Raw genomic sequence first — 26,351 nt, 5'->3', positions numbered from 1 at the left:
AATCATAATGGGAGGGATGAGGGGAGGGGAGCCAAGGCTGGAGTGGGGGGCAGTCTGGCCTTCCCCACCTCCCCCTGGTCCCCCTGCTCCGGGGTACGGAAGGAAGCACCAGGCCCGTGGACTCTGACCCAAGCCCCCAGAATCCCCCTTTCAGAGCTCAGGGACGCGGGGCCCGGAAGGTGGCTGGGAAGGCACCGGGGACAGGAGAGAGCCCCCGCCCTAGCTGAGGGCGGTAGTGGGCAGGGGGACACTGAAAGCAGTGGGGGAGGGGGAGAGAGGGAGCCGGCAGGGACTCAAGTGGCCTCCAGGTCTGTGGGACAAAAGTTGGAGGGAGATTTGTGTATGAGAGAGGAGGGGAGGGGGCCTTGGGGAAGGGGGGGGCTTTGACAATGAACTTGGGACAAACTTCATTAGCATGCAGGCCTGCTGTCTGTCACGTCGAGCTCAGACTGAGTTCCCAGGCCGGCCAGGAAGAGCGGGAGGGAGGGGAGGGAGGGGCGGGGTGGGGGTGACGGAGAGGACCGGCCATTGTGCCATCCTGGGCCCCAGAGCCCGGCAAATCTCGGGACCCCAGCCCTGGAAACCAGCCCCCAAATGGCTCTCCCTTCTCTGAGAGCGAGATAATTTATCGCCCACTTTGAATCCGTGGTCCCACCCCCTCCCGTCTCCCGTCTAGCCTTCCAAGCGCTGGCCTTCCCGCCCCCACCGTGGGTGCCGTGTCTCCCAAGGGTCACTTTCTCCTGCACAACTAGGCCGTGGATTTGTGATTTGTGGAACTGACGGGGCCCAGGGCTGGGGGAGGCTTGGGAAGGGGGCTCGGGGACACCCCGAAATGGCCAAGTGTCTTCTTTCTGTGCCTCCTTCTCCACCCCGCTCCCCACCCTGGACGCGTCATCTCGCCGCGCTCTCAGGTCCGAAGGTCAGCTGGACCCGGCAGGAGCCTGGGGACGGTGTGCGTCTGTCACACCCTTTCTCGCGCTTCCTTGGGGGATATGGGTGGCCTGGGGGAACAATAGCTTTCCTGAGCCCCCTCTTCCTGCCTCAGGTTGGAGAAGGCCAGAGAAGGAGGTGGGGAACAGAGGAGATGACAAAGACCCCTTCCCACACCGGCCTCGGAGCGGGAGGGGAGGGGGCTTCCTCCAGGCGGGCTGTCATTTTGGTGGTCGCGGTGTCTCCAGACAGGGGCAGCACCCCCTCTTTGCTGCCTTCCAGGGAGAGCAGCCAGAGAGAGAGAGAGAGAGAGAGAGAGAGAGGCGAGCGGAATTCCTGAATGGACAGACAGATGCTACGTCACTGGAGCCGCCCCGGAGAAGGAGCTGGAGGGAGGCAGTCCAGCGCTGGGGCCGCCGAGCCGGCTCTGCTCCTCACAGAAGCCGGGTGAGTGGCCATTCCGGACGGTCCTCGCTCCCTCGGGCACCTGGGCCGGGGTGGGATGGGATCCCCTAAAACCAGTCGGGGTGCCCTACTTCGCCCACGGGGTAATATTAGGAGGCCGACGCAACAATCACAGAAAGGAAGGGCTGATGAAAGCTGTAGGGGTGACCCACAGGGGTGGGGCGTGAGTGTGGAGGGGGAGTTGGCAGAGCGGGGTCTCCCCTCCTGCTTCGGGGCGCCCGGGGCAGCAGCGGTGAGCCGAGGCAGCAGCCCTGCCCCACCGCCAGAGCCCGGAGCATCTCTTGGTCCCCTCCTTCCCCAGCCTGGCCCACGGGAGACAGCTCGCCAAGTTTGCCAATGGGATTCAGGGGCTTTAGGGTCACGGTACTACTGATCCTGTTAATCCGCCCCTCCCTCTCTCCAGCAGAAGGCCAACATCTTAATGCTGGTACCAGAGGAGGGGCGGGCAGGGAGACTAGCGGGGATGCAAGGGAAGAGAAAGATGGGTCTGTATTTGGACTCCGGACCTCTTTTCCTCTCTGCCCCCGGGGACTTCAGCTCTTAGGGGAGGACAAGGTCTGGGGAGCTGGGGGCCTGGGGCTGGGGGCGGGGGGAGGAGCCACATTCCCAAACAGGTGGGGGCCAGAATTAGGAAAAACCCCCAAAGCATTTTATAGACTTTAGATTAATCTAAACGTCTTCTTCCCTGCCTTTCCCATGAGCGGGCGGGTGGGAACGGGCCCGGGGGAGCTGAAAGGCCAGTGAGGTGCTGGGGTCAGATGCTGAGGTTCCAGAAGGGGCAGGAGCCCCACTGCAGCTCTCACCAGCCCCATCTGATGCTCGTTTTCATTTCTTGCTTTTCAAGAAGGGCCGGGGCAATAGAGAGAAGGCACAATTCTCACTCCTGTCCCCACCCTGGGCGACAGGCTGGGACCCCTGGGGGGCAGTGGGGGCTGGAGGCCCCGCAGACTACTTCTGGTCCCCCAGAGGCCAGATTTCTGGGAGAGGCTGAGGCTGCCGGTCACCAAACATGCTCCGTGCCTCCTGGGTCCTTGTCACCTCCTCCCTCTCCCTCACACGGTGTGTGGGGGGCTGCAGGGCAGGGCTCCGCAGGGAGAGCCATTGCCGCTCCAGGGACCCCACGCCCCTTTGTGAGGGGGGGAAAGCAGGTCCCCCAGCTGTGTTTGTGTCCATTTTCTAGCCGGTCTGCAAGTTGGGGGGGGGTCGGCCCCTCTTTGGTGTGAGGACCATTTCGGACGGAGACAGCCCTTTATGAACGGGTGGGCTGGCAGAGCTAAGGCCGGGAGGCGAGTGGGCATTTGTGGCCCCGAGAAGTGGGGTGGGGGCGTTCCAAGCACCCCTCCTAGAAATCGGGCTGGGATGGGAGGCTCATCCCTGCTCCCCAGCCCTGCCTGTTCATGATTTCCTCTGCATGAAGGTAGATTATCTTCCTGATTAAAAAAAGAAGGTGGAGTAGTTGTGGATTGAGTTTGAGGTAGAAGGCTTCACCTCCTTGCCCCAACACACACATGCGCGCACGCACACGCACACGCCCACATACGCCCGCACGAACACACTTCTCCTGGTGTATCAGGAGCTGGGTCACCCACGTCATTCCCCTAAGTCAAAATTAGCCTGAAAGCAAAATACTGGGAAGGTGAGACTATAAAATATTGAGACTAGGTTCCACACCCAACATTAACATTTAAAAAGCTGCTTTGTATTCTCACCTTTTGTGTATGTGAGACAGAGAAGGACAGGACCAGGGGAACGTTGGGCCGCTCCAGGATCTGCTCTCCGGGATGGAAGGGTGAGAAAGCTAGAGACCTAGCAGGGTTGGCCATATCTTCAGTGCCGAGGACTTTACAGATACGCTGCAGTTAGATCTAGACAGTCAAACATGTCTCCTTGCCCCCAGATCCCTCATTCTGCCCTGAGCAGCCGGGAGCCGTGAGGAGAGGGTGTCCGCTGGGCGAGGGACTACTCCTCCAGGTTCAAGCCAGGGGCCCTTAGCTTCGGCTGGAGGCCGGAGGCAGCGCGGGCTGTGAGCAGGGGCTGAGTTGGCGCCGTCGTCCCAGCAGCGTGGGGCTGGCGGGGGCCCTGCCCGCCTGCACGTCCGGGCATCCAGGCTGCTCTCTCCCCGTGGCCGCCGGTGCTGCCTGGAGCCCTGCGAGGGAAGCGGGCAGCCTGGCCTGTGGAGGAGGGACGGACCGAGGAGGGCAGGTGGCAGAGAGAGGGGGATGCGAAGGAGAGAACTGAAACCACTTTAACCTTCACATTCTCCCCTTGACAGGGCCGGGCATCCAAGAAGCAGCAGCCCCACTTCTGGTGTCATCGTGGGGGGCCACCTTGGCTTTTAGGGTATTTATTTTCTTATTTGTTTGCTTTGATGGCGGGGTGGGGGGAAGGGGGCGGGGGCAGAGCTGACCCTGCATCCCGCACCCCCTCTGTGTTCTCCTGTTCCCCCCACCCTGCCTCTTCTAGCTTTGGGGCCCTGACTGTGCTCCCCTCTGATGGTCGTAAGACCTGTGGAGTCATTGGTGGTGGGAACGAGAGACCCCCTGCACCCAGCTCCGTGAGAGGGCGGAGAGGCACTGGGGCGTCAGGGGACTCTTCCTCTTCTCTCAGACGTTCCCAAGGGCTGGGCCGCAGCGGTTGACCCCGGGAGGCAGGCGGAGTTTTGCAGAGCGGGGCGGGGATGGCGGTATCTGGGCCACAGAGGTGAGAAAGGAGAGCAGCGTGGGTCGTGGTGAGCGGGGATCTGGGAGGCATGCATGCCGAGGGTGTGTGCGGGTCGAGCCCCTGGAAGCATCGGAGGCTCTGGCTGGGAGTGCCGTGGACATGGGGTGGCATTTGTCTTGGTGCATAGGGTTGTGTCTGCACATGGGTGTGCATGCTCAGCACCCTTGCCCACCCGTGCATTTGCCCCTCAAGGAGGCCACTTGCAGAACGTGGGCCCTCTCCCATCTCCGTCATCACCTTGCCTTCACCCCCACCCTCACCCCAGACTCCACAGGGCTCTGAGGCAGGCGCTCAGCTCAGCTGTGGGTCTAAGAACTGGGAGCGGCCAGGGAGGCAGTGCTCAGCAAGGCCCAAGGAATTCTCAGGCTGGCCTCTCGACAGGAGAAAACCACTCTCATGGGGAGGGAAGGGTGGCATCCCCAGGGACAAAATCTTCCATGTTGTCCCCATGCTCTCTAACCTCCTCTGCCCCTATGGAGATAGACAGATTTTGGTTTTTTTTTTTTGTCACCACTTCAGCATTTTTTTTTTTTTTTGGCCAATTCTTGCTTTTATGTGTCACTATCCCACAGACAATGCAAATATTCTATAGCAAAAGAATAATGTGTGATAATGTTCATAATAATGATGCACTTAGAAGGCAGAAATAAATACCTGAACCCACCTTCTTCCAAATGCAGCTTTCATCTGTATTATCTTCAAGGCAAATTAATCCGATAATTGAAACAAAGAAAAAATACACCTTTTATTTAATTACCTGAATGTTTCAAGAGAGTGGCCTCATGCCAAAATGTATTTTGGACCCAAATTATAAAAATCTGTCCAAAAGCTGCATCCAGAGAGCATCATTCAGGCCATGTTTTTCTATACATGGGCCTCTTCAGGCACAGACAATGGTGGGCATCAGGACCGTAGGGATGGGGGTGGGGACAGGCACGGGCAAAGACGGCAGGCTCTGAGCTAATGAAGACACTTGCAGACTCAGATCAATACTGGGGACTTGGGGGCCTCTCCCCAAGGTACCCCAGAATTTCCCTGGAAGGACTCCGGGTGGGGTCTGCAGGCCATGGCTCTATAGAACACCGACCTCAGCCCAGAGTACTGGGGGCTCCAGCGGAGGCCTTCCTGGGGAGACTGAGGCTGGCAGGCCAAGCACGGGGGGTGGGGGGCACCTAATGCACCCATTTTGCTCCAGCTGGCAGCCTCTCTCCGGCCTGCTGTATCAAATTCTAGATAGTGGAAGGGTCTCTTGTGGTCAGAGGAATTGCCGAATAGTCACTAACACGCATCGCGGTCGCTACGCCTCCCCCCTCCCCTCCCACGCAGACCCCACGCGGGCCCCACACTTGGTCAACACCCTCCCTCTCCACCCATTCGCGCTCAGCGTGCATGAGGGCAAATTCAGCCGGGCACGCACATACCCTTGTTAGCCCACTCTTTCCTGGGCACCCACCTTGTTTTCAGTGTAGTATTAGATCCCCTAGGCCCCAATATGTGTGGCGCTGCCTCTACCCTGCAGGGCTGTCTCATTTGCTCCCCTCCAGCACTCTCCTTCTGGAAACCAGAGTAACATGGCCTCATATACAAAGCAAGCCCAGTTCAGGTGCCAGTGGGGAGTTTTCTGCTTCTTTCCCGGCTTAACCCTCCACCCCCGTAGGAATGGAGACAGAGGCCCCACTCACCTCCATCCCTGAGCAGGAGCCCTGGGAGGTCAGGTTGTCAGGTCCGCCCAGGCAAAACCAACAAAAAATGGCTTCATCCGGAATCTGGCTAGAGAGGGTGATTCCAAAGTAAACCCATCTCCAGTTTCTGCTGCGGGGGCCTCCTTAAACCTTTGGACACTGGACACTGCTTAGGCTCAGGAAGCTCTGTAGTGCCCAAAGCCACAACAAGAAGCAGAGGACCCAGCTCCTTATCTAGCTATTTGGGGGGGGGGGCGATTTGGAAATGTACCCATTTCTTTCCAGACCCCAGTTTTTGAGAAGGTCCAGCTGAGTCTGATTTTGGCCCATAGGGGTAGGGGTGTCTCCACTGGGCAAAGAAGCCTTTCTGTGTCTAACCCTCCCCAGCAAAAATACAGCAGTGGCTGAAAGAGGAAGAAGGTTCACGGCTGGTCCCCACTGCCTCTCACTGTGCTCACCGGGTGGCTCCAGGGTAAGGGGTTGTGGAGATGAGCTTGGGCCCACTGAGAGTAGGGGACTTGGCTGGGATTGCTGACGGAAGCAAGCAGAGGGCATTGGCTAGCAGGACGGGCCAGCTCTTTCCCACCTGCTGGTCCCAGCCTCCCAGGCGCTGGGTGAGGGGGAGGAAGGAGGGGGCGAAAGTGCCCTTCAGGTGCTTTTAAGGGATCTTTGTGGGGGGCAAATGGGGGAATATTTGTCGGGGAAGTTGGTGGTGTGTGTGGAGCAGTGTAGGCCCTATCTAGGTTTGCTGGAATGTCTGCAGGGTGTTGGGTTTCTTATAAAGAGGTACGAAGTCGAGTACCTGGAATTATTTGAGGAGGTTTGTAGGCAGGAAGCTGAAAGGCTGGAGGGGCCTATCGTTTCTCCGGGGCCTGGTATGGAGGGTGCCTGTAGAGAATGCATTTAGCAGCATGGCGGTAGGGTAAGTCTGTCTGTGAGAGTGTTTGGGAGGGATTCCACTTTCCTGCATCTGAACTGGGGCGCAGAGACCCCAGTGCTCCTCCAATGCTCCGTTCTGAGCTGTGGGGGCGCGAGGGGTGGGGAAGAAAGTAGGCAGCGGACACTTTGTTTCTTTCCTTCCTTCCCCACAGCCTCTGCTGCTGTGCTCCCTGCTCTGAGAGGGTAAAGAATGGATGCTGTGGAAGCTTCTAGAAAGCCTTTCCCTTGGGTAAGGGTCCTGAGACCCTCTGGGAGCTGACGGAGGGGGGCGGGAGCTGTGCCAAGCACAGCCCTGAGAAGACCCTGAGACTGGGGAAGCCAGGCTCCATACTGCTGTTCTCCTGGGGAAACGCAGGCCCCAGGGCTTTGTCCTAGAAGGTGCAGAGAGGCGACACCCCCAAGTGGATAAAACAGTCTGGCTGGGCCTACTGGCAACTGAGGGGCGCACCTCTGTCGGCACAGTGTTCAAGGATCCCAGGTGAGAGGAATAGGCCGGTGTTAGGCAGGCACCCAGGCTCTAGGTATCTAGGTTGTAGGATTTTTCAGAAAAGGGGCTGCGAGTAGGGCGGTTGGAGGGACGGGTACCTGGGGACTGGGGACTAGCTCCCTGGCAGACACCGAGGCTCAGCCAGGGGCCCACAGCTCTCTCTGGGAGAGCGCCGCCAGGCAGGGAGAATCCGCACCCGGCTTGCGGGGCGGCGCGAGCTGCCGGGGTTGGGAAGCGGCATTACTGGACTCCGATTCTCCGGGCAGATGGGGAGCCAGGTCAGGAAAGCCCGGAACCGAAAACCATGCTGAGAGCGATCCTTCTTCCTCTGCGCCCAGCTCTCCTAGTGTCACTGGAGATGGAGCCCGGGGGGAGGCGCGTGGGGCTGGCCTCCGTGGCTGAGCGGAATGTGCGGATACTGCCCGGGGTTAATTCCAGATGAGACCCACCAGCCTCCCCACGCCCAACCTTGGTGTAGTGTAGGGAGCAGGGTCAAGAGATATTCCCGTTTCTGCACCGCGACTAGGGAGGCCCAGACTCGGTCGGACCCCGCGTCTCCCAGTAGGAGTCCCTAACTTCCAGAATCTTTCCCTCACTGTTTTGGGTTGGAAACCAACAAGAGCGAGATTCCCGCCCGTCCTAAAAGGTTAGGATCCCAGTCTGGAAGGGATCAGAACACGACAAGCACAAAGAATATCCTGAGGAGAGGAGGCAGGTAGGGGGAGAATCTCGTTATCTGGTTCATTTTGATATCTCTGAGTCCCCCCGCCCCCTATATCCTGGCGCAACATACCTAGGGCCCAAATGGAAAATGTAGGGCCTACAAAGAGTGAGGATGGAGATCAAAACCACAAATGGCAATGGCGGGAGACGGCAGGCGAGCCTCGGGGTGGGCGAGGCAGCAGGAGGCTGAGGGTCAGCACACAGACGTGGTAATCCCTCCCCAACCCCGCTCCTGGGGGGAGGGGCGCCCCAATTGCGCGCTCCAGCCCTTCCCTGGAAGGGGAGGGGCGGGCCGGCGGGGGAGAAGAGGCGGTGACGTCAGACTTGGCGGAGCCAATCGGAGGCTGGCCTGGGGAGGGAGCGTGAAAGGATGAATGAAAAGTCCGGAGCCGGAGCGCGCCGGGGCCAGAGCGGCGGCCGCGGCGGAGGAGGGAGCTGGGGAGGCGAGGCCCGCTCCGCCCCGCTCCGCCCCGCTCACCGCGGCTCGGCGGAGGCTGAGATCCGGCGGGCGCCTCGCTGAGCCCGGGCACCCCGGGCCACGGCTCTCCGTAGCGGGAGCGCGCCGGGAGGACCGCGCGGGAGAGCACGATGGGCGCCCTGGGCTCGATGTAAGTGGCCTGGCGGGCTCGGGGCAGCAGGTGGGCGAGCGCCTCGGCGTCCAGCGAGCGTGCCTGCGCGTCCGCCCGGAGGGGCCGGCCGAGACCCTCCTGCGGGCTGCGGGGACCTCTGTGTCGACTCCCGTTTCCGATCGGAATCCCCCCCAAGCCCTAGGGCCCCTCTCGCTTCGGACCCCCGACCATTTTCACAGCCTTGGGTGCTTTGTGGAACTCTTTGTACAAAGCCGTTTCTCTGGGGGTCCCGCGGGGCCTGGGGCTCGCCTCACTCACCTGCACCGCCTACCCCATCTCGTGGGGGGGGGGTCTCCCGGAACCCCTCCTGGGTGGGGTCTTCGCCCTTTCCTTCTCTCCCAGAGACGCGCCGGGGAGGCCCTGGGGCGCCCACCCCGCACCGGCTTGCCTCCCTCCGGGTTGCCAGGATTTCCTGTTCCCTGCCAGGACGCCGCCGGGGGTTTTCCCCCACGATTCGCTGCTCGCCCCCGGCTTTAGTCAGCGCCCTTGTTCCAGCCCTTCGCGAGCAGGGGGTCCCCGCGGCTCCCACGCAGAGGCTTGGGCTGTCGGGCGCGCCCTGCAGCTTCCAGAGGAGGGCGGTGGGGACCCCGTGGGGCTGTCGAGGCCTCCGCCGCGGTCCCTGCGGTCGTCCCGGGTGGCGCGAAAAGCCCGCGAGTCCCTCTTCCTGCGGAAGGACCCGCGGAGCTCCCGCTTGTGGCTCAGATGGGAGCGGGAAGAGAGAGGCGCGCTCGAAGCTTCTGGGGCCCGGGGGCGATCCCTGGCCCTCGACGCCGCCGGCCTTCGCGTCCTTCCCACGCCCTTCTCGGGCTCTGTGGTGTCTGTGTCCTGTGCTCGGGGTCCCTTTCCGTCTTGGACTCCGTTCCTCTCTCCGCCCCCACCTCCACCCCTGTGCCCTCTCCCACCTCCACCGGCGGGCGGCCGGGGCGGCGGCGGCGGGCGGCCGGGAGGCTGCGTGGAAGAGGCGGCGGCGGCAGCCAGGAGGCGGGGTTGGTTGTTATCTTTGGTTATCTAGCTGTATGAGTGGTGTGGAGTCTTCATAAAGCTAGATAACCGAAAGTAAAAATAACCCCATACACTGCGCAGAGGGCCCCGGGAAAGCTGGCCGCATGGGCGGGCGGGGGAGGGCATACACGAGGGGCTGGGGGCGCGAGGACCCCAGGGCCGCGCGGGGGAGAAGAGATGCCGGTGGCCCGCGGGCCTCAAGACCGAACCCCAACCCGGGTCCAGGCAGGTAGGAGGCGCCGCCCCGGCTCACGTTAGCCAGGTGCTCCCCATGAGCTGGGAGGAGGCGAGAAAGGGGAAGAAGGGTGGTTCCTCCTCAGGATGGGGGCTTTCCGGGCAGAATGCGGAGTGGGCCACTGCGGGGGAAGCTGCTCCGAGGCAGAGATCCGTTGAAATCTAGTTGCAGGGTTATTTGGGCCAGTGCCTCGGGCTGCCGGCCCAGGCGTCTCCCGTGGGCGCTGGTGAACAGCTTCCCGCAGGCTCTGCACAGCTCTTGCTGGGGTGAGAGGCTTTGGGGGAGTACCTCCCTCCCCGCCCCCCCCCCCCCCCCCCCGCCCCAGACCTCCTTTCAAGGAGAAAAGGAAAGAGCAAAGAACCCACCTGGGGTTTTTGCTTTCATCCGCTCCGCTCCCTGAAGCCCTGTAGGTCTGCCCAGCTGGGCTGGAGCTGAGAATGAGTGGGGACAAGTGGGGGTAGACCTGGAGACACAGGCTGGGTTCTGGGGCAGGGGTGTGCAGAGTGTTTCTTAGCTCCCTTGTTCCATATTCTTTCCTCTTTCTGCTCAGGACCTCAGTCTGATGTCTTGAAAAGCTACTCATGGGGCGCCTGGGTGGCTCGGTTGGTTGAGCGACTGCCTTCGGCTCAGGTCATGATCCTGGAGTCCCGGGATCGAGTCCCGCATCGGGCTCCCTGCTCGGCGGGGAGTCTGCTCCTCCCTCTGACCCTCTTCCCTCTCGTGCTCTCTGTCTCTCATTCTCTCTCTCTCTCAAATAAATAAAATCTTAAAAAAAAAAAAAAGAAAAAAAGAAAAGCTACTCATGGAAGCTCTGTCTTCACTGACCAGATCGGCCGAGTTGGGGTCTTTCAAGACACGTTGCCTTGCTATCCCATCCTCACTCTCTTAGAAATCACCTCCAAGAGCAAATGGCCTCAAGGAGCTCAAACACAAAGGAATTTGTAGCTTAGTACTTATGCTGCCCAGAGAAAGCAAAGAATTAGAGAGATTAATCAGGGCCTTTCCTAAAAGAATCCGTTTATCTGGCCTGACCTAAATATTTTAAGCAAAAGTGTTTCGGTGCAGTTGGGAGGAGGATGGTCCAGAGTCACTTGGTGGAATAAAAGTAAATGTAACAAAGCTAGAAGTAGCCCGGCTGCGTTTACTCCCTCTCCCCGTTCCCTCCCCCACCACCTGGCTGGCAGTCCAGAGCGCAGGGAGAAAAAAAGGGCGGGACAGCTGGACAAAATGACCTTGTACAGACTCCAGTTCCCTGTGTAAATTTACAGTTTCCTCCAGGAACTGATTTTTATAGCGAGGAGATTATGATTCAATTATATATTATGTGGGAGAAATATTGGGGAATCCAAACTAAAACAGTCAGGCTTCAGAGAGCCTAGAGCACACCCGTTTCCTCCCTTCGGAGGTTTGGAGGAAAGAGAGATCAGCTGCCTCTCACTTTTTTCAGCTGTTTGGAATTTGGTATTTTGGGAGGGGGGCAGTGGAGACAGGATTAGGGAGAAAGGGGGCAGATTTGGGCAGGGACTAAGAATCCCTAACACCGTACCCCCTGGTAACAGCCTCTGTCTACATGCTTCTCTTTGATCCTCCGACACTGGGAAGCAGCTGCTATTAACCCCATTTTACAGATGAGGAACCACAGACCCCAGTGGGAAGCTAACCCCCCTGAATAGTTTCAAACCTCAGGGGAAGGACTAGAGGGTAAGGTGGGGAGACTAAGATGCGGATGAAGGATGAGTGAGAAGGGAGGGGATGGGGCATCAGGGGAAAGGTAAGGTCCAGGAGAGATGAGAGCCTCAGGCCTGGCTGGGATCCGAGGAGGAGGGGGAGGGGGAGGAGGAGGAGCACCAAGAAAGACAGGCTTTTTTTTTTTTTTTAAAGATTTTATTTATTTATTTGACAGTGAAAGGGAACACAAGCAGGGGCGGAGGGGGGTAGCGGGAGAGGAAGAAGCAGTCTCCCTGTTGAGCAGGGAGCCTGATGATGCAGGGTGGGCTCCATCCGGACCCCGGGGATCACGACCTGAGCCAAGGCAGATGCTTAACCAACTGAACCACACAGGCGCCCCTCCTGTTTTTTTTTTTTTTTTTTTTTTTTAACTCTTCACGCAGCTGGTTGGAAATGCATGTTTGGGATCTGCTGAGACTCATCCACATAAGACTTAGAACTTATGTTTTAACCACAGTGGGTTTATATTGTTATTGTGGGGCCCCATGAGCACATCTGACCACTGGGTCTCCCAAGGAGACTAGAGGGCCTGAGGGAGTGGGTGGGTGGAGGGCTTACACCCTATACAGAACAAACACCTCCTCCAGGGAGAGGGGGTAGAGGCCGGGAGGGATGTGGTGGGGGGGTGTTGCCTTCTGTGTACACGTGGTGGTGAGCGTGGGTGTGTGGGCAGGGCTGTCAGGAGAACGATGGGAGGCTGTGCTGGGAGCTGTCTGTGTCTGCTCACGAGGGTGAGAAACTGACTGACCCGACGTGACGCAGGCTGTGTGTGTGTGATGGATCCACGGTGGGCAGGAGGCCTGGCTGTCTGATCAGGGATGCCTGACTATGCATAACTGTAAATCCATTAGAGGAACAGACACTCTGGGGTTGGGGGGGTTTACCAAATGCAGACATCACAGTGATACCACTGAGTCCTGCCACCCGCCTCCCCCAACTTTTATACCGGATGACACCTCCTCCAGCTGAGCCCACTAGGCAAACTGATGGGATAGGGGTGCAGGGAGGCTGGCTTGAAGGGGGCTCGCAAGGGCTTCACCCATTACCAGTTAGCGAATTTCTGGCTTGGTATCATCACACCTCTGTGTTCACGAGTTTTTAGTTTTATTCTTCTGATCTTGCGACATCCACCTATTTCTACTGGGATGGTTTCTAAGCTGGTTTCTTCACCCATTTTCCTCCCTCGCCCTCATTCCAATGCTTTCCTATTGGATTCTGAGTCCAGGAGTTCAAAGGCAATTTTCTCTGACTCAAGTTTTGATTATCACTCACACCCTCACCTTGGGTCAGGTTTTCCTCAATTCAGGGCACTGAAAGGTTTCCCCAGTCATAAACATCATCACCGTCAGCAAGCCTGGGGAGGGACAGAAATGCAAGGAGCATGTGTGACTGGACCAAGGTTTGTGCTTGGGTGTATCACTTACCAGCTGCAACATCTCTGAGCCTCAGCAGGATGTTTATATAAAGGAGAGACGAATGTATGCCTCCAGGATTGTTACATGGAGCAAACAAAGAATTCTATGTAAAAGATCTTGTAATATGTTATCATATCCATGGGCAAAGAGTCATTCTTTCGCTACCGTTCAGAACAACGATCTGAAAGCATATGATTGATCTCGGAATGCAAAAAAGGACAGCTCTTTGGTATGTTCTTGACTGAGGATCTCAACACATTTCAACTTGAGGAAGTTCCTTCCTTCTTTTCCAGCTTTGGAGTAGAGGAGGGACTGCTGGGGACCTGGGTGGGCAGTGTCTGAGGGCTGGTGAGAAGACGAACAGCCCATTCAGGGAAGAGCCTGGAGTCCTTGGGGCAGAAGGGCCATCGTACTTTCTCTTCTGAACAGATCTTATCACCTATTGGTACTTACGATTGGTAAACTGACTTATGTAGATAGAGAAATATGGCGTGAGTAGACGATAATTCCAAGCTTATTCCATTAAGTTTCTAGAATTACTGAAAACAGTTTGTTTAGGTAAAGGACCCGTTAGGCAGTGGGTGTAATTAACAAACCAGATGGAGACCTGCCTATCAGCGTGCAGACTTCTCTTCAGCACGGAGCAACTTTAAGAAGGGGTGTTTTCTCTCCTCTTGCCTCCCAGCCTCCCACCTCCCTGACTGCCAAATCAATTCCCCAGGTTAGTAACCCGCCAGAGAAACACAGGCCCCTCTGTGTTCTTCTGGGTCTAGAAGTCCTACTTGAAGTCTGCCCTTCCCAGGGTTTGGGAACTGGAATATTCTGATACTTATTTCTTCACCTCATTCCCACCCTGATGCTCTGGGCACAGATTGACCTTTCCACCTTCTTTCCTTCCTTTGCTATCGAGACCTCAGAGATCTTGGGGGGTTATGGCGCGATCTCATCCAGAGGCAGGGTGTGCCAACTTCCCTAGGAGAAAAATGCATTTAGGTTAATGCTTTAAAATCATTGAAAGGAAGGAGTAGACAAAACTATGAGAACATTCTCAGAGCTTTGAGGAAAATGAGAAGCAGGGTTACGGAAGGTGAAGGTGCGTAGGTGCATATTTAGATAGGAGAGGGGTGAGAGAAAGGGGGAACCCTTCCTTGCCACCCAGGCTCTCCCAAGGCTCAGAGTGACACCCCCCTCCTCCTGCCCTAATCCCCCCATTAAGGCTGCTCTGAGTTTGTTATGACAGCGGCTGAAGGCAGCTGAATTGCTGTTTGCCGTGTCTGCTAATTGGACTGCAGGGTTGCGGTCTGGGCACTGAAAGAGGCCATTGTTGCTGTTTACCTTCTACAGCTGCCTCCCTGGGGACCTTCTGGGTGAAGGGGAGCAGCATGCCCTCAGGGTTACTGCACCCATGCCCTGTCGCTGCACAAGGGACTGTGCCGGGGAGACAGTTCATCTCATTGCCTGATGTCATTGGGATGGTTTGAGCTTCCACAGCACAGAAGAGACAAGCCCAACACCTGAGTCAGTCTCCCCTTCAGATCGGGCCTGGGGCCACCAAGAGTTCCCAGGACAGGGAAGTTAGATGCTTGTCTTTCTCTTCCCTGTTCATTCCCTACTTCTACAGGGGCCCTAGCTTTGCCTCTTCCTCTGGCTGATCAGGCTTAACCCCTGTACTTTTTCTTAGGTACTTTCTTCCAGGCCAGTGATTCTTGACTTGGTTGTGCACTGAAATCACCCGGGGAGCTTTAAAAAAAAAAAAAAATACTGATGTTTGGGTCTAGTTCCAGACTGATGAAATCTGAGTATCTGGGAAAGTTCTCTGGGTATTTCTTATCTAATGTGCAGCTAGGGTTAAGAACCGCTGAGGCTGGCTTACCCCTCTGCCTGGGTCACACGCACACAGGCACCCAGGCACCCAGGCGGACCTGTGCCCTTCTTCCCTTCCCTACTTTTCCTCTCCACCTCTCCGCATCTGTAATACTGTTGGGCACCTGCGTGTCTGTCTCATCTTTATTACTAAATTCCTTGTGGGAACTGTAGAATTTAGGGTGGAATGTAGAGGTGTGCACCCCATCAACTACCTCAACCTGAGCTCTTCCCCAAGGGCAGGAACTATGACTCTATCTCCCTGTGGATCTCCAAGCAGGATCCAGATGAAGACTGAGCTGATCTAGGGCTCTTACGTCCTTAGGGATGAAGGGGTGTGAGGTTCAGAGTTGCACTGGCTCTTGGGCTCTTCCTCCCCCCAAAGTCCTTTTGGCAATTGGGATATCTTCAGAGAGGAGAAACTTTCTTCAGCGTTATCTGCCCCTTTGCTTACAAGTTTCCAAAATGTTTCTGCTTCTTCTCTTCCCTTTAGCTTCTCACCTGGGGCGGGTGGGTGTTCCACCACCCTCCCGCCCTCTTTCCTCCGCGCGTGAGCCAGAGCCGCATCCAGCACCACGGACAGCTCCCGGGTGGTGAGTGAGCCGGCCGTGCAGGCCCCCTCTGGGAGGGTGAGGAAGGGGTCCTTCTATCTGTCTCTAGATTGTGTAATCTGTGGGAGTTGTTTGTGGGCAGCCGTGGAGTCTCGGGAAGAGGAAAAGGCTGAGGGCAGTTGGCATTCCATCTTCAGGAAACCGTGTTTGTCCTCTTTGGGGAGTCTGAGTGAGGGGCCGCTGCCGCAGCAGGAAGGATGAGAGTTAGATTTCAGGAGGGATTTAACTGACGCTCTTGTGAGATCAGGTAGAGCTAGAATGAGCCTCCGCCCTATATCTCTCATTTTACAGATTCCCAAGAGAGTGGAGGAGTTATGACCAAGGTCACTCAGCGGGGTAGTGGAAATGCCAAGATGCAGCCTCCTGAACTCCAGCCTGGCCCTGCCCACCGTGTCTGATACATCCTGTGGGGGCCTCCCTGCCTTTGCTGCAATGTTGATGCTGGTAGAGAGGGCTCACAGGTTGTCCTTGCCCAAAAAAGGACAGGAGGCATGCGTGGACATGTGAGGTGTCCACACAAGCCAGGAAGAGGTGGGACCAGCTTCTCTCTCTGTCCGTGGAGGTCTGGGGGGAGGCCTCGGGCAGAAGCACAGGGGAAGGCATACAGAGCAGTAGCTGGTAAGCCCATGGGAGAAAAGGCAAGGGGGGCAACCATCTGCCAGGGCACAGAGGCCAGCGGATGGCCACAAGGAGTCTCCAGAGGCCGGCAAGAGTCACGCAAACTGGAACAGGGCCTGGGAAAGGCCCTTCTGTGTGCCCAGGCCTGCTTCTCCAACACCAGGAGCCCAGAAACAAAGGGGCCATTCTCTCTAGGATGTGATGCCGCCATCTCCGGCTGGCAGTGCCAGGTGGTGGGGGCACCAGGGGGTGTCAACCTATTATCCCCCCCCAACTCTTAGGTCCTCTGGGGCTGGATGTTGGAGAGGTGGGTGTTCCGTGCTACGTTGCCATGGCAACCGCCCCAACCCCCACCTTCCTAAGCACAAAGAGAGACAGCTTTCACCCCCACCCCCAGGAAGAACCTGGGTCTGGTTGGGAATCTTCCCTTGGGAATCCTCCTTTCTGATGCACACGCCTTGGCATGCATGAGCATCACGCTCTTTTCAGCCCTGGAGCCGAGCTGTGCAGGCAGAGAGGCTGGTGCATCCAGAGACTCTGGGAAGGTTGTGCGAGTGAGCAGGAGTCCCTTGTACTTAACCCTCTCCCCTCAAAGCTCTCCTGTCCCTCACCTACAGCCCAGGCCATCCTGGGCCTTCTCAGCTCGGGTGACAGAGGCCTTGACCTTCTAGCGTTTCCCAGAAGTGAGGGACACCCTGCTACCCCCAGCAAGCCTCCAGGCTGTGGGAACAGGAGAAGAGGAGGGGGTCATTTCTGCCATCCTCCATCTGCACCCTCCGCCATTACTCATTAGGCATTCTGCCCCCTCCTTCCGCTCGTTAAGCCTGATTTGCATACATTTGCATAATACAACTCATTTGCATTCCAGGAGGCTCATGGTAGGAGCCAGGAAAAAAGGGGAGGGGTTGGAGAAGAGAGAAAAGGGGAGAGATTTTGTTTTCATCAAAGTGTGTGTGGGGGGGAGGTGGCAGGAAGAGGGGACAGAAATAAAAACTCACACTACTTTCTTTCTTCCCTTCTGCCGTCCCTCCCCGAGCTGGACTCCAATGCCAAAGAGAGATGCCAAGGGGCTGGCTTTTCTGTCCTTTTTTGTCTTGCTTCCTCCGGGCTTGGCTGCCCAGCCTGGCCCCCCACCTTGTTGGGCTCAGGCTTCAGAAAGAGAGAGACAGGGGTAGGAGGCAATGCTGTGGGAACGGAAGCAGAGGGAGAGGGAGGCCGCCATCTTAGGCAACTAGCACCCCTAAGATGTCCACCTCTGACAGGTGGATGGACGTGGTGGGGGGACGGGGCTGAGGCCACAGGAAGCACTTGGCTGGATGGACGTGGTGGGGGGACGGGGCTGAGGCCACAGGAAGCACTTGGCTGGATGGACGTGGTGGGGGGACGGGGCTGAGGCCACAGGAAGCACTTGGCTGGCTGACCAGAACGTGGCTGAGTGTTCCTGCTCCTGGAATTGGGAAGAGAGGATGGGAGAGAGGGAAGGCAGGAGGGATGAGGCATGGCAACCCCAGAGGGGCATGAGCTTGGCATAGGGGCAGGGCTGGTAGAGAGGCCTCCCGTTTCCTTCCAGACCCCTGGTGAGCGCGGCGGTCAGAGGACCTGGCCGAGGGTCTGATGGACTGTGGGTAATGTAAAAATCCTGGAGGGGTCAAACTAGGCATCTCAGCAGGAGGAAGGAGAGGGTAAGTGGTGGGTAGGCAGGACCACCTGCCAGGCTGCTGTGTACTTGAGGTGAAGCTTCAAGTCTTCTCTGCCCACCGTCCCCACTCAGGCTGGGCGACCCCTACAGAGCATTTCCTGCTGGCATCATCCCGTCTGCTCCCGTGGCCTTTGGCTCTCCTGTTACATTCTTGCTTATGCGTTCTGGCTTCTGCTCATTCGGTCCTCCATCCGGGTTGGCCAGGTCTCCATCATGAGTGCTCCCCAGGGTTCTGCAGCTCTGCTGGTGTATCCCATCAGCCATCGTGGGGTTCCAGACACTCTCCCACTTCGCTCATTCTGGCCTCTCTGAACTCCAGATCCATTCCCCTACCTGCTCTCTGTGCTCCCACCCTTAGCTCCCAGGGCAGAGGCTGGAGGGGTGCACCTGCATCCTGGATGCCCAGGCTCGAGCTGCAAGGAGGGCCGGGAGGGCTCCCCTGCTTGCCGCTCCCCAGACATGGTCCAGAGTCCAGATGCTCACCGGTTCAGCCCTGCTTAAGGCCTGGCCGGGCTCCTGCCCCCACCAAACTCCTAGGCCCTCAGGTCCCATCGGGAGCGGGCCCTCCCCCTCCACACCACTCACACCAGGACCCATCTCCCCCCTTTGTGGTGCCCCTCACACCCACACCTTCCTCTCCCTTCACTCTGCCTCCACGTCCGCTCATTCCATTAACAGGCATTTACTGCGTGCCTGCTGTGGGCTGGGGTCGTGCCAAAGTTGAAGGTGGGACCCAGGGATGCTCTGAGGAGCTAATGGTCCAGCAGGGAGGGCAGACACACAGGAACACAGGACGGGAAAGACCTGGGCAGTTAGGGAGGGCCTCCTGGAGGGGCCAGAGGGAGGGGTGGTGACACGGGGGGTGGTGATAAAAGGTAGACAGGGTGTCATCAAGTCCAAAGTCTGAGGAAGTGGGTGGTGGAGAGTAGACAGGCAGGGGACGGGGCTGTCCGTTAGGGGGACTCGGGGCCGGGAGGAGATGGGACATGGACCCCACCAGGGAGGCTGGATGTGACGGGGCGCTGGGGAGTTAGCTGACAGCCTCCGAGATGCTGGGAGCGGGGGTATAGCCGAGGGGCAGCACATGACCACTCCCAGAAGGGAGCAGGACATGCATCTAGCTGCCTACTCAGCCCAGTGCCCAGCTGGATGTTTCACGAGCTCCTGGTTAGGTCTGCAAATGAAGGAACATGTTTAAGGCCTGAGAGCCACCTGAGGAAGGGCCTCTGCCTCTAGCCCCGACCTTGCCCCACTGTCCGCATGCACGCCCGCTTGCACATGGGTAGGCTTGTGGGAGCTCTCTGGGAAGAGAGGTGGAGAAGCCAGGGTTGCTGCCCAGCAGCGGTGCCCCGGGGTCAGCAAGGAAGACGGGCAGCTGGGGACTGGAGTGAAGAGCAGAGAAGACGCTGGGTCCTGGGAAATCCCTGGAAGAGGGGGTGAGGGACAGGGTGGGTTGTGGGGGTGGGCCAGGGCTCTGAGGGGATCCCTCCTGGAGAAAGGCTGTGGGAGGCTGAGGAGGCGGCTGTGGAGGTAAGGCGCTGCTGCTGGCCACTGGGGGGGAAGGGAAGTAGGGGTGCAGCCCCACCCTTCCCCCAGGCCCAGCCTCTGCACAAAGGCTTCTCTGTGAGTGGCCATGGAAGTGGCCCTGTCAGGTGAGGGGGCTTAGCTCCCAGAGCCCACGGGTTGCAGGGGGTGCAAGGGTGTTGGGGGAGGGGAGGACTGAGGGGTAGCTCAAGCTTTAACCAGACCCGGGAAGGAAATGGAGAAGCTGAGATCTGGCCAGGCTCTCACAGTGACAGGCTCAGGACAGGCTCCTCTCCGGGGTCCCATGAGGCCTCACAGGTCCCCGCACCGAGGCCTTGCTGCCGGCCTTCTTCCCCACTGCAACTCCCCATCCTGCCAGGCACCGCCCCCCCCCCCAGCCTCCCTTCCCCAAGCCATAGCTGCCCTTCCGTGGTGCTTCCCAGCTCCTGCACAGGGACCCCTGCCCAGGGACGGTTGCGTGGGGACGGTGGAAAGAAGAGAGTCCCAAGGCTGCCTGAGACTCCACCCAGTCTTGCCTGGGGGCAAGGAAACCTGGGGGAGGTTTCTCTCCTTGCCTGGTCTCCGTGTCACTTTTTGCTGACCAGCAGCATGGATAGACCTTCCCTACTGCCCCTGCCTCATTGTGCACACCGTTCCTTCTCATAAATGTTTGGGTTTGGGGTGCCGACAGCAGGCAGGATGTCAGCTTGCAGCTTTTGCTCACACATTCGGTAGAAGGGCTCCACTCAGGATGGACAACAGAAGGAGGTTTCGGTTGTTGACCCCGAAACTGGACAGGCTGGTCAGGGTGCAGACCCTGGCTTCCGTCCCTTACGAGCTAGGCGACCTTAGGCAAGTCACTGAAGGTCTTTGGATCCTAACTTCCACAGTTGTCCTGAGGGATCAGATGGGTCCCTGTGAATGAGGGTGTTTTGTAAGGTTGCATGCAGATGTCCAGGGCTAATTCTAAACGGGACGCAGAGTTAGAAGGGCCGTTGCAGGTAGGTGGGAACAGTCAGGGAAGGCTTCCATGGCTTGGAAGTGAGGGTGCAATCGCTGGGGTGGAGGGTGAGGGACTGGTTGCGGTCCGTGGCGGAGGCCTGTCTGAGGAGCGTGGCGACAGCTCTCGTGGCCTCCAGCCGCCGAGCCTCTTTAACACCTAGACGGTGGACCCCGTAACGGCGGCTTCTTTCATCCTTCCCTCTGGCCCTGTGCAAACACTGACCCGCAGGCCTGGGGGGGAGCAGGGCTGAAGTTCCCCCACATTGCCTAGCCCTGCGGCCCTCACGTTGGGGTTCTCCAGAGGGCACATTCGCCAGACACCGTGACCCTCAGTGAGTGTGTCCAAGAGCCGCCTCCAAGCCTGCTGCACCAGACTCTCTCCGCTGGTGCTACTCAGCGTTGCCAGGAGTGAGCTCAGTCCCGACTTTTCTAGATCCCTCAGCCCATGGGCCCGCAAGACTCTGAGCAGCAGGGTCTTTTGTCTCTAAGCGGTCACTCCTTGTGGTACAAGCAGGAGCTAGGAGGGGGAGTGGTTTGCTATCATCCCCACAGATATCTGTGGGGCCTGGGGGCCTTCGGGGAAGGGCCAGGCTGAGGCTGGCATATGGAGGGACAGCCCTGGGCACAGGGGCATGAGCCTCACCCGGCCAAGGCTACCTTCTGCCGGCTTCGTCCATCTGGCACCAGCTGGCTCTCCAGCGCTGCCCCCACAATCCACCGGACTCCTTCTGCTGCCGTTGCCATAGCAATTGGCTGCCATCTTGTACTCAGGGCACTACCTCCTGTCTGGATCTTCCCGTGCGGTTCCCGGAGGATGGGAGATAGATCTCCAGGGATGGAACCCTTCCTCCTGCTAGCCGTCCCATAAAAATTAATGTTAACATATGATTTTTTAAAAATAGCCAAGATGGAGGCCAACGGTATGTCAGGCTCTGTGCTGAATACTCCCTGTGTGTTATGTAATATGGCCGAGGAAGCACTCAGGTAATCAGTGTAAACGGTTCCCACCCAGTTTCTTATTTCTGTGATGGGCTTTTCCTCTCTCCAACCAGGAGATTCCATGATCCTGCACATTCCTGTCTTGGGAAGTCCTTGCCAGTGTCTAACCCCGATCTGTGCCGAAGCACCTGTTCTTCGACCCTTGGCTTGACATGGCTACTTTGAGAAGTAAGGAACACACTGCCACACGGATGCAGTCACTTCACTGGGCTGCCTGGACTCCAGCTGTTGGCACCTGGCCAGCTTGGTGAGGTCCCAGTGCCCCTTCAAGACTTGGGGACCCAAGTCTAAGATCTGTTGTTTAGAGCGGCGCCCAGCCGGCTCAGTCAGTAGAACGTGTGGCTCTCAATCTCAGGGTCGTGAGTTCAAGCCCCATGTTGGGCATGGAGCCTACTTACAATAACAATAATAATAATAATAATAAATAAATAAATAAAATCTTGCTTAGACAAGGGGAGTCTGTGTCACAAAATGCTTTGAAATTCCCCTTGCCTCCATCCCCACCCGAAGAGAGAAGCACGAACCAGAAGTCACTGGAAAGTGATAGTGTCCCAGGCCCTCAGGGTCGGTGGGGGGGGGGGGTCCCCTAGGAAGGCAGTCTCCCTGCTCCCACCGTTCGGGAGGTTCTGACGGTCCCTGAGAGATCCTGAGGTGGTGAGGACTCCCTCCCTCTGGAGCTCAAGCAGAAGGCAGAGAATGGTCACCTTGACCCAGAGGGGCAGCCCGAAGGGGCACTGAGCAGGGGCTAGCTTTGCTGGGGGAATCTTGAATGAGGGGCAGGTGGAGAGAGAGAAAGGAGGCCATTCTCCACTGAGGCAGGGTGGGCTGGCAGGGAGGGGCTGGGGATGATTTACGACATCATTGTTCCCCCCCCCCCACAACTACTGGACGGTTGCTAGGAGATGCTGGCTATCTGTGTCTGGGCGGGGAGGGCCAGACTGCTCCATCTGGATGACTCCTCCCCTCCTCTGAGCTTCACCCATTACCCCTCCCCAGACCCCGACACACACCTTCCCTTCTGTTGGCCCCCAAATCCAGCCAGCCTGGGGCTCGTGGGGCTCGCAGGCAGCCTGAGGATCTGGGACCAGGAAGCCAACAGGGAGCCCTGGAGGGAGAGGCCAGCAGACTCAGCTGGGGTGCTGAGGAGCGGCCGGCTCACCTCAGGGCCTCTGGGAGCCAGGGCAGGACGAGGGCCAAGGGAAGTCGGGGCCCCGAGGAGCCCAGGTTTGAGGGGGACTGAGTCCAGTGTGATGGGCGAGGCAGACCCCAATCACACCCCTCCACAGTACCGCCCGAGTCAAGGTTAGAGGCCTGTAAAGGCCGGGTTTGGGGTCATGGCGTGGAGCACTGAGGGCAGGGGGGAGTAAGGCTAGACCATCGGATCTGAGCGGAGGGAGGCTGTGTTGGGGCATGGCTCAGATCCCCTCCTCTTCCAGAGATTCCCTCTTCAGATTTCAAAGCCCTTGGAGAAGTCAGATGGGTGAACTTTAGGGACTCCTAAAGTTGCTGGCTCCCAAGTCCTGCGGGGAAGGAGAGGGACACCGTGCCCACAGTGGTGCTCCTGATACCAGAGCCCACCTGGATTCAGCACCCGCTTGCTCATGCGAGCCCCCTCTCTCGGCCATGTTCTCCATCAGTCTTCCAACAAGCCTGGAAACTGGCTTGTACTGTCCCCCACCTTGCAAAGGGGCATTCGGGGCCCAACGAAGGACATGTGACTTGCCCAGAGTCAGGGGGCTAGTAAGCTGGGCTGGGGCTTCAGAGGAGGCCTGGTGGGTCCTCTGCACATGCTGCCTCCCTCCCCTGTGGCTCCCGCAGAGCAAGTTCCTAACACACTTGGAGCGACTGAAGGGCAGGAGCAGATGGGCGGGGGCCTGGCAGCCCGTGTTCAGGTGCGAAGCCGGAGGGATGCTAACACCGTCCTTGCGGGTGGAGACAGGGCCGGGGAAGAGGCTACGGTTGCTGCGGAAGCCACTGGAATCCTCCCAGGTTGGTCCCCGGCCAAGGGACGCGTGTTCCCCACTTTCAGCCAAGTCCCCTGGGCCACCGCCTCATCTCTCACCTGCTGGGGATCTGAGTGCCCTGTCCTGTCATGGCCCTGGGGGGAGCTCCTGCAAGAGATGCCTAGATTCAGCCCTTTGTCATGGACCCTCCTGGCCCTGGCCTTTCTGGTGGAGGGGAGCCCCGAGGGCCGCTGGACGAACTCCCTGGAATCCTCTGCCTCCTGCCAAGGTCTCCATCCAAAGAGAACCTTCTTCACTCTTGACACTTCTTCTTTTCAGACCAAAAGAAGGACCTATTTCACCCAGTTGGCGTGGGCGCCCTCTGAGAAGCCCTCCTGGATTGACCCAAGATGAGGCTACACTCTAGCAACTGGCTGGCTGCTCCAGGAGGCCCCTGAGCAGGATGGAAGTGGCCAGGCCCTGGCTCCAGCCCTGGCTTCCCCCTGGAGCCACCGGGGAGACTTCTTTCCACCGTGCTCCCATGTCTGCAGCTGTCCACCTGGCCCATCCCGGTCCCTCCTATGTCATCTGAGCTGACAGTCCTCTGAGAGGGGGGGTCCCATCTCATGTCTAATAAAGACTCCTGAATGCTGAACCGGTCCTGGTGGTCGTGATATACCTGGGCAGGGTTGGGAGGGGAGGGCTCCCCGAGAGACCCTTGCTGTGGGGGCCACCGTTGCAGCAGAAGAGGGAAGCCTGAGGAAGACACAGATCTCACCTGTGGGGGCGGGGTGGAGACTAAAGACTTTCTTGGCTGCTTCCACCTCTCCCAGCGGCCCCAAGGCTCCCGGCAATGCCACCCAGGCTCTGGCCACTCCTACCTCAGAGCAACGGGCAGATGCTCCCAGCTGAGGAGCTACCACCGCAAGGACCAAGAGAGTGGGAGAGGCTGGGCTTGCTGCCCGGAGTGCCTGTGCCAGGGGTCCCTGGGTGGCCCTCTGTCTCCTCCACGAAGGGGCCCTTCTTCACAAACATCCTCCTGTGTTTGAACAAACCACAGAGACAGAGCACCCACTCTGCTTCCTCTGTCCCTCCTCAGTAGACACAGAAGGGGAGGAATATACTTAGCAAAAGGGACTCAGGTTAGACAGCAGGTAGGACTTCCCAACAAGACCTTGGTGGGAACCTGAGGGCAAGGGACCCGCAGTAAGAAGGAGTTGGGACTGTGCTCTTGACCCCATTTCCCCCATGATGCGTCTATATCCAATGTGCTCCCCCAAAAGATGGGCCCCTCTCACTCTACAGAGCTCCTCCTATAAAGCGTTAGAGTCCAGACTATCAGCACCTTCTGAGATCTCTATCACCCTCTAGGAAGTTCTTCCTCCATCTAACCACAGCCCCTCCATGGAATTATAGTCTGAAACCTGGAATCTTTCTAGATAAAAAGGCTTAAGATAGGAAGCATGGTACACTTCCAACAGCACAAAAGGGAAAGTATGTCTCCTGCCCACCCCGTCTCCAGCCACCCACCTCCTCTCCGAAAGGCAACCACCGGTCCCCGTGTCCTCCCTGAGATACTCCATATGCATGTATGCACATGTCTACAACCCCCTTCCATCTCAACCCTGACCACAGCATAGTCAGCTCCCCGGACCAGGGCTCATAGCGTCAGGTCAAGATGAACCTCGGGGGACCCTGGCATCTGCGGAAATGGCATACAGAGTCCTGGTTAGGCACCTGGACACTGTTTCCAGGAAGAAGGGACACGTGAAAACCCCCTGGTCTAGTCCCGCTCTTCATTGTACAGAGGAAATGGACGCCAGAGAGGAGAAGGCCTGCGGCCGGGACCCTCAGCACGGTGGAGCCCCCGCCCCTGCCCCCGCCCCCACGCACCAAGGAGCCCAGGGTCCCCTGCAAGGACAGGGTCTCAGAGGGTTGACCCAGGACGCAGCCAAGAAGAGGCCATTCCATTTGTACCATGATGTGGCTTATTGAAGAGCCTGAGACTGAGCCTGGGCTCCCCATGCCTGGCCCGCGCTTCTAAGGTTCCCAGCCCTCCTTTCAGGACCCTTCCTGCTGTCCGGCCTTGCAAGGACCCCCCGCAGCCCCCCCACCCCCGGGACGGCCTCTGGGGAGGAGGGGTGAATGGAGACAGGGTCTGGGCCTGGGGTCAGCATGAAGGAAGCTGCTGGGGGTCTGCCCACCCGCCGGCCTGAGCATCAGTCTTCACAGCCTCCTTCCTCTCTGGGTTTTGGGGGCCTGGGGGCGGGGGAGGCAGCCAGTGACTGGGGTCAGCCCTGTGCCTGCACCGGTGGCCTCCCAGCCTGGAAAGGAGTCTCCTGGTGCAGGCACTGGGACACGTTCTGTGCACCGGAAGGAAGGGCAGGGCACGGCACAGCGGGTGTGAGAGGGGCCACGGAGGGTGGGCTGCCCTTTGGAAGCAGAAAGACCCAGACCCAGACAGGGGCAGAGGGGTGGGGGCCCTCCCTTGCCTGGATGCCAGCACTGGGCTGGGAGGGGCCAGGCGGGACACTCCGGAATGTGCTCTCAGAGTCCCACTGAGCATATGCAGATGAGGCCGTCTGTATGCAGATGAGGCCGTCTGTATGCAGATGAGGAGAAAGGGCATTCTCTTCCCAGGGTTACCATAGAGCCCACCCCACCCCCTCCCTCAGGGCCCCAGCTGCAGGGCAGCCTGGGAAGAGGCCCGGCTGGGGAGAGGCAACCTGCCACAGAAGGTCAGACTCCAGGAAGGACTTACCGAAGGAAAATGGGCCGTTCTGGGAAAGGAGCTGAAGAGGAAATGGGGAATGGAGAGGGGCGGCGGGGCGAGCCAGCCAAAAAAGATGGGGGCGGACCATGACAGAACACAGCCAGAGGGGAACAGGCAGGCCGGCGGAAAGCTGGGAGCAAGGCAGTGAGAGGAAGAGCTTGGACTGGGGGCTGGGCATCCACTCCCTGCCAGGCCCGCTGGGTCCCCTCGGCTCCTGCCCATCGCCCTGTGAGCCTTTCACAGACAGGGAGGACCCCCAGCATGACGGACACGTGCAGGACCCCCTGTTTGCAAACGGCAGGGCCCTGGCCTATCCAGCTCCGCGGCAGCTTAGAACCTTCCCCCGCCTTCCGGGCAGGCCGA

The 26,351-nt window shown here is 58.6% G+C and overlaps 1 protein-coding gene across 20 annotated transcripts; it reads left to right on the top strand.

The window, feature by feature from the left end:
* Positions 1–1,053: 1,053 nt before the first annotated feature.
* MIR9-1HG (MIR9-1 host gene) lies at positions 1,054–23,870 on the top strand. Of its 20 annotated transcripts, none has more exons than XR_004819385.1 (8): positions 1,054–1,068; positions 1,179–1,377; positions 3,668–3,735; positions 15,313–15,412; positions 15,722–15,961; positions 21,326–21,440; positions 23,091–23,261; positions 23,555–23,870. XR_004819385.1 is itself a non-coding variant. In XM_027613045.2 (7 exons), exons 1-6 carry the CDS (start codon positions 1,433–1,435, stop codon positions 15,826–15,828), a joined length of 474 nt encoding a protein of 157 aa, XP_027468846.1. In that variant the 5' UTR covers positions 1,394–1,432; the 3' UTR covers positions 15,829–15,961; positions 21,326–23,080. The 20 variants fall into 20 exon arrangements, 2 of the variants coding, with proteins under 2 accessions (XP_027468846.1, XP_027468847.1); XR_003523276.1 differs by lacking the exon at positions 1,054–1,068 and adding an exon at positions 4,003–4,095 and having other exon boundaries at positions 1,298–1,377; XM_027613045.2 differs by lacking the exons at positions 1,054–1,068; positions 1,179–1,377; positions 23,091–23,261; positions 23,555–23,870 and adding exons at positions 1,394–1,478; positions 3,125–3,184; positions 4,003–4,095 and having other exon boundaries at positions 21,326–23,080.
* Positions 23,871–26,351: the final 2,481 nt, after the last annotated feature.

This window comes from Zalophus californianus, chromosome 10, assembly GCF_009762305.2.
Source record: "Zalophus californianus isolate mZalCal1 chromosome 10, mZalCal1.pri.v2, whole genome shotgun sequence".
NCBI classification, from domain to species: Eukaryota; Metazoa; Chordata; class Mammalia; order Carnivora; family Otariidae; genus Zalophus; species Zalophus californianus.
This window is presented reverse-complemented; position numbering and strand designations above follow the sequence as displayed.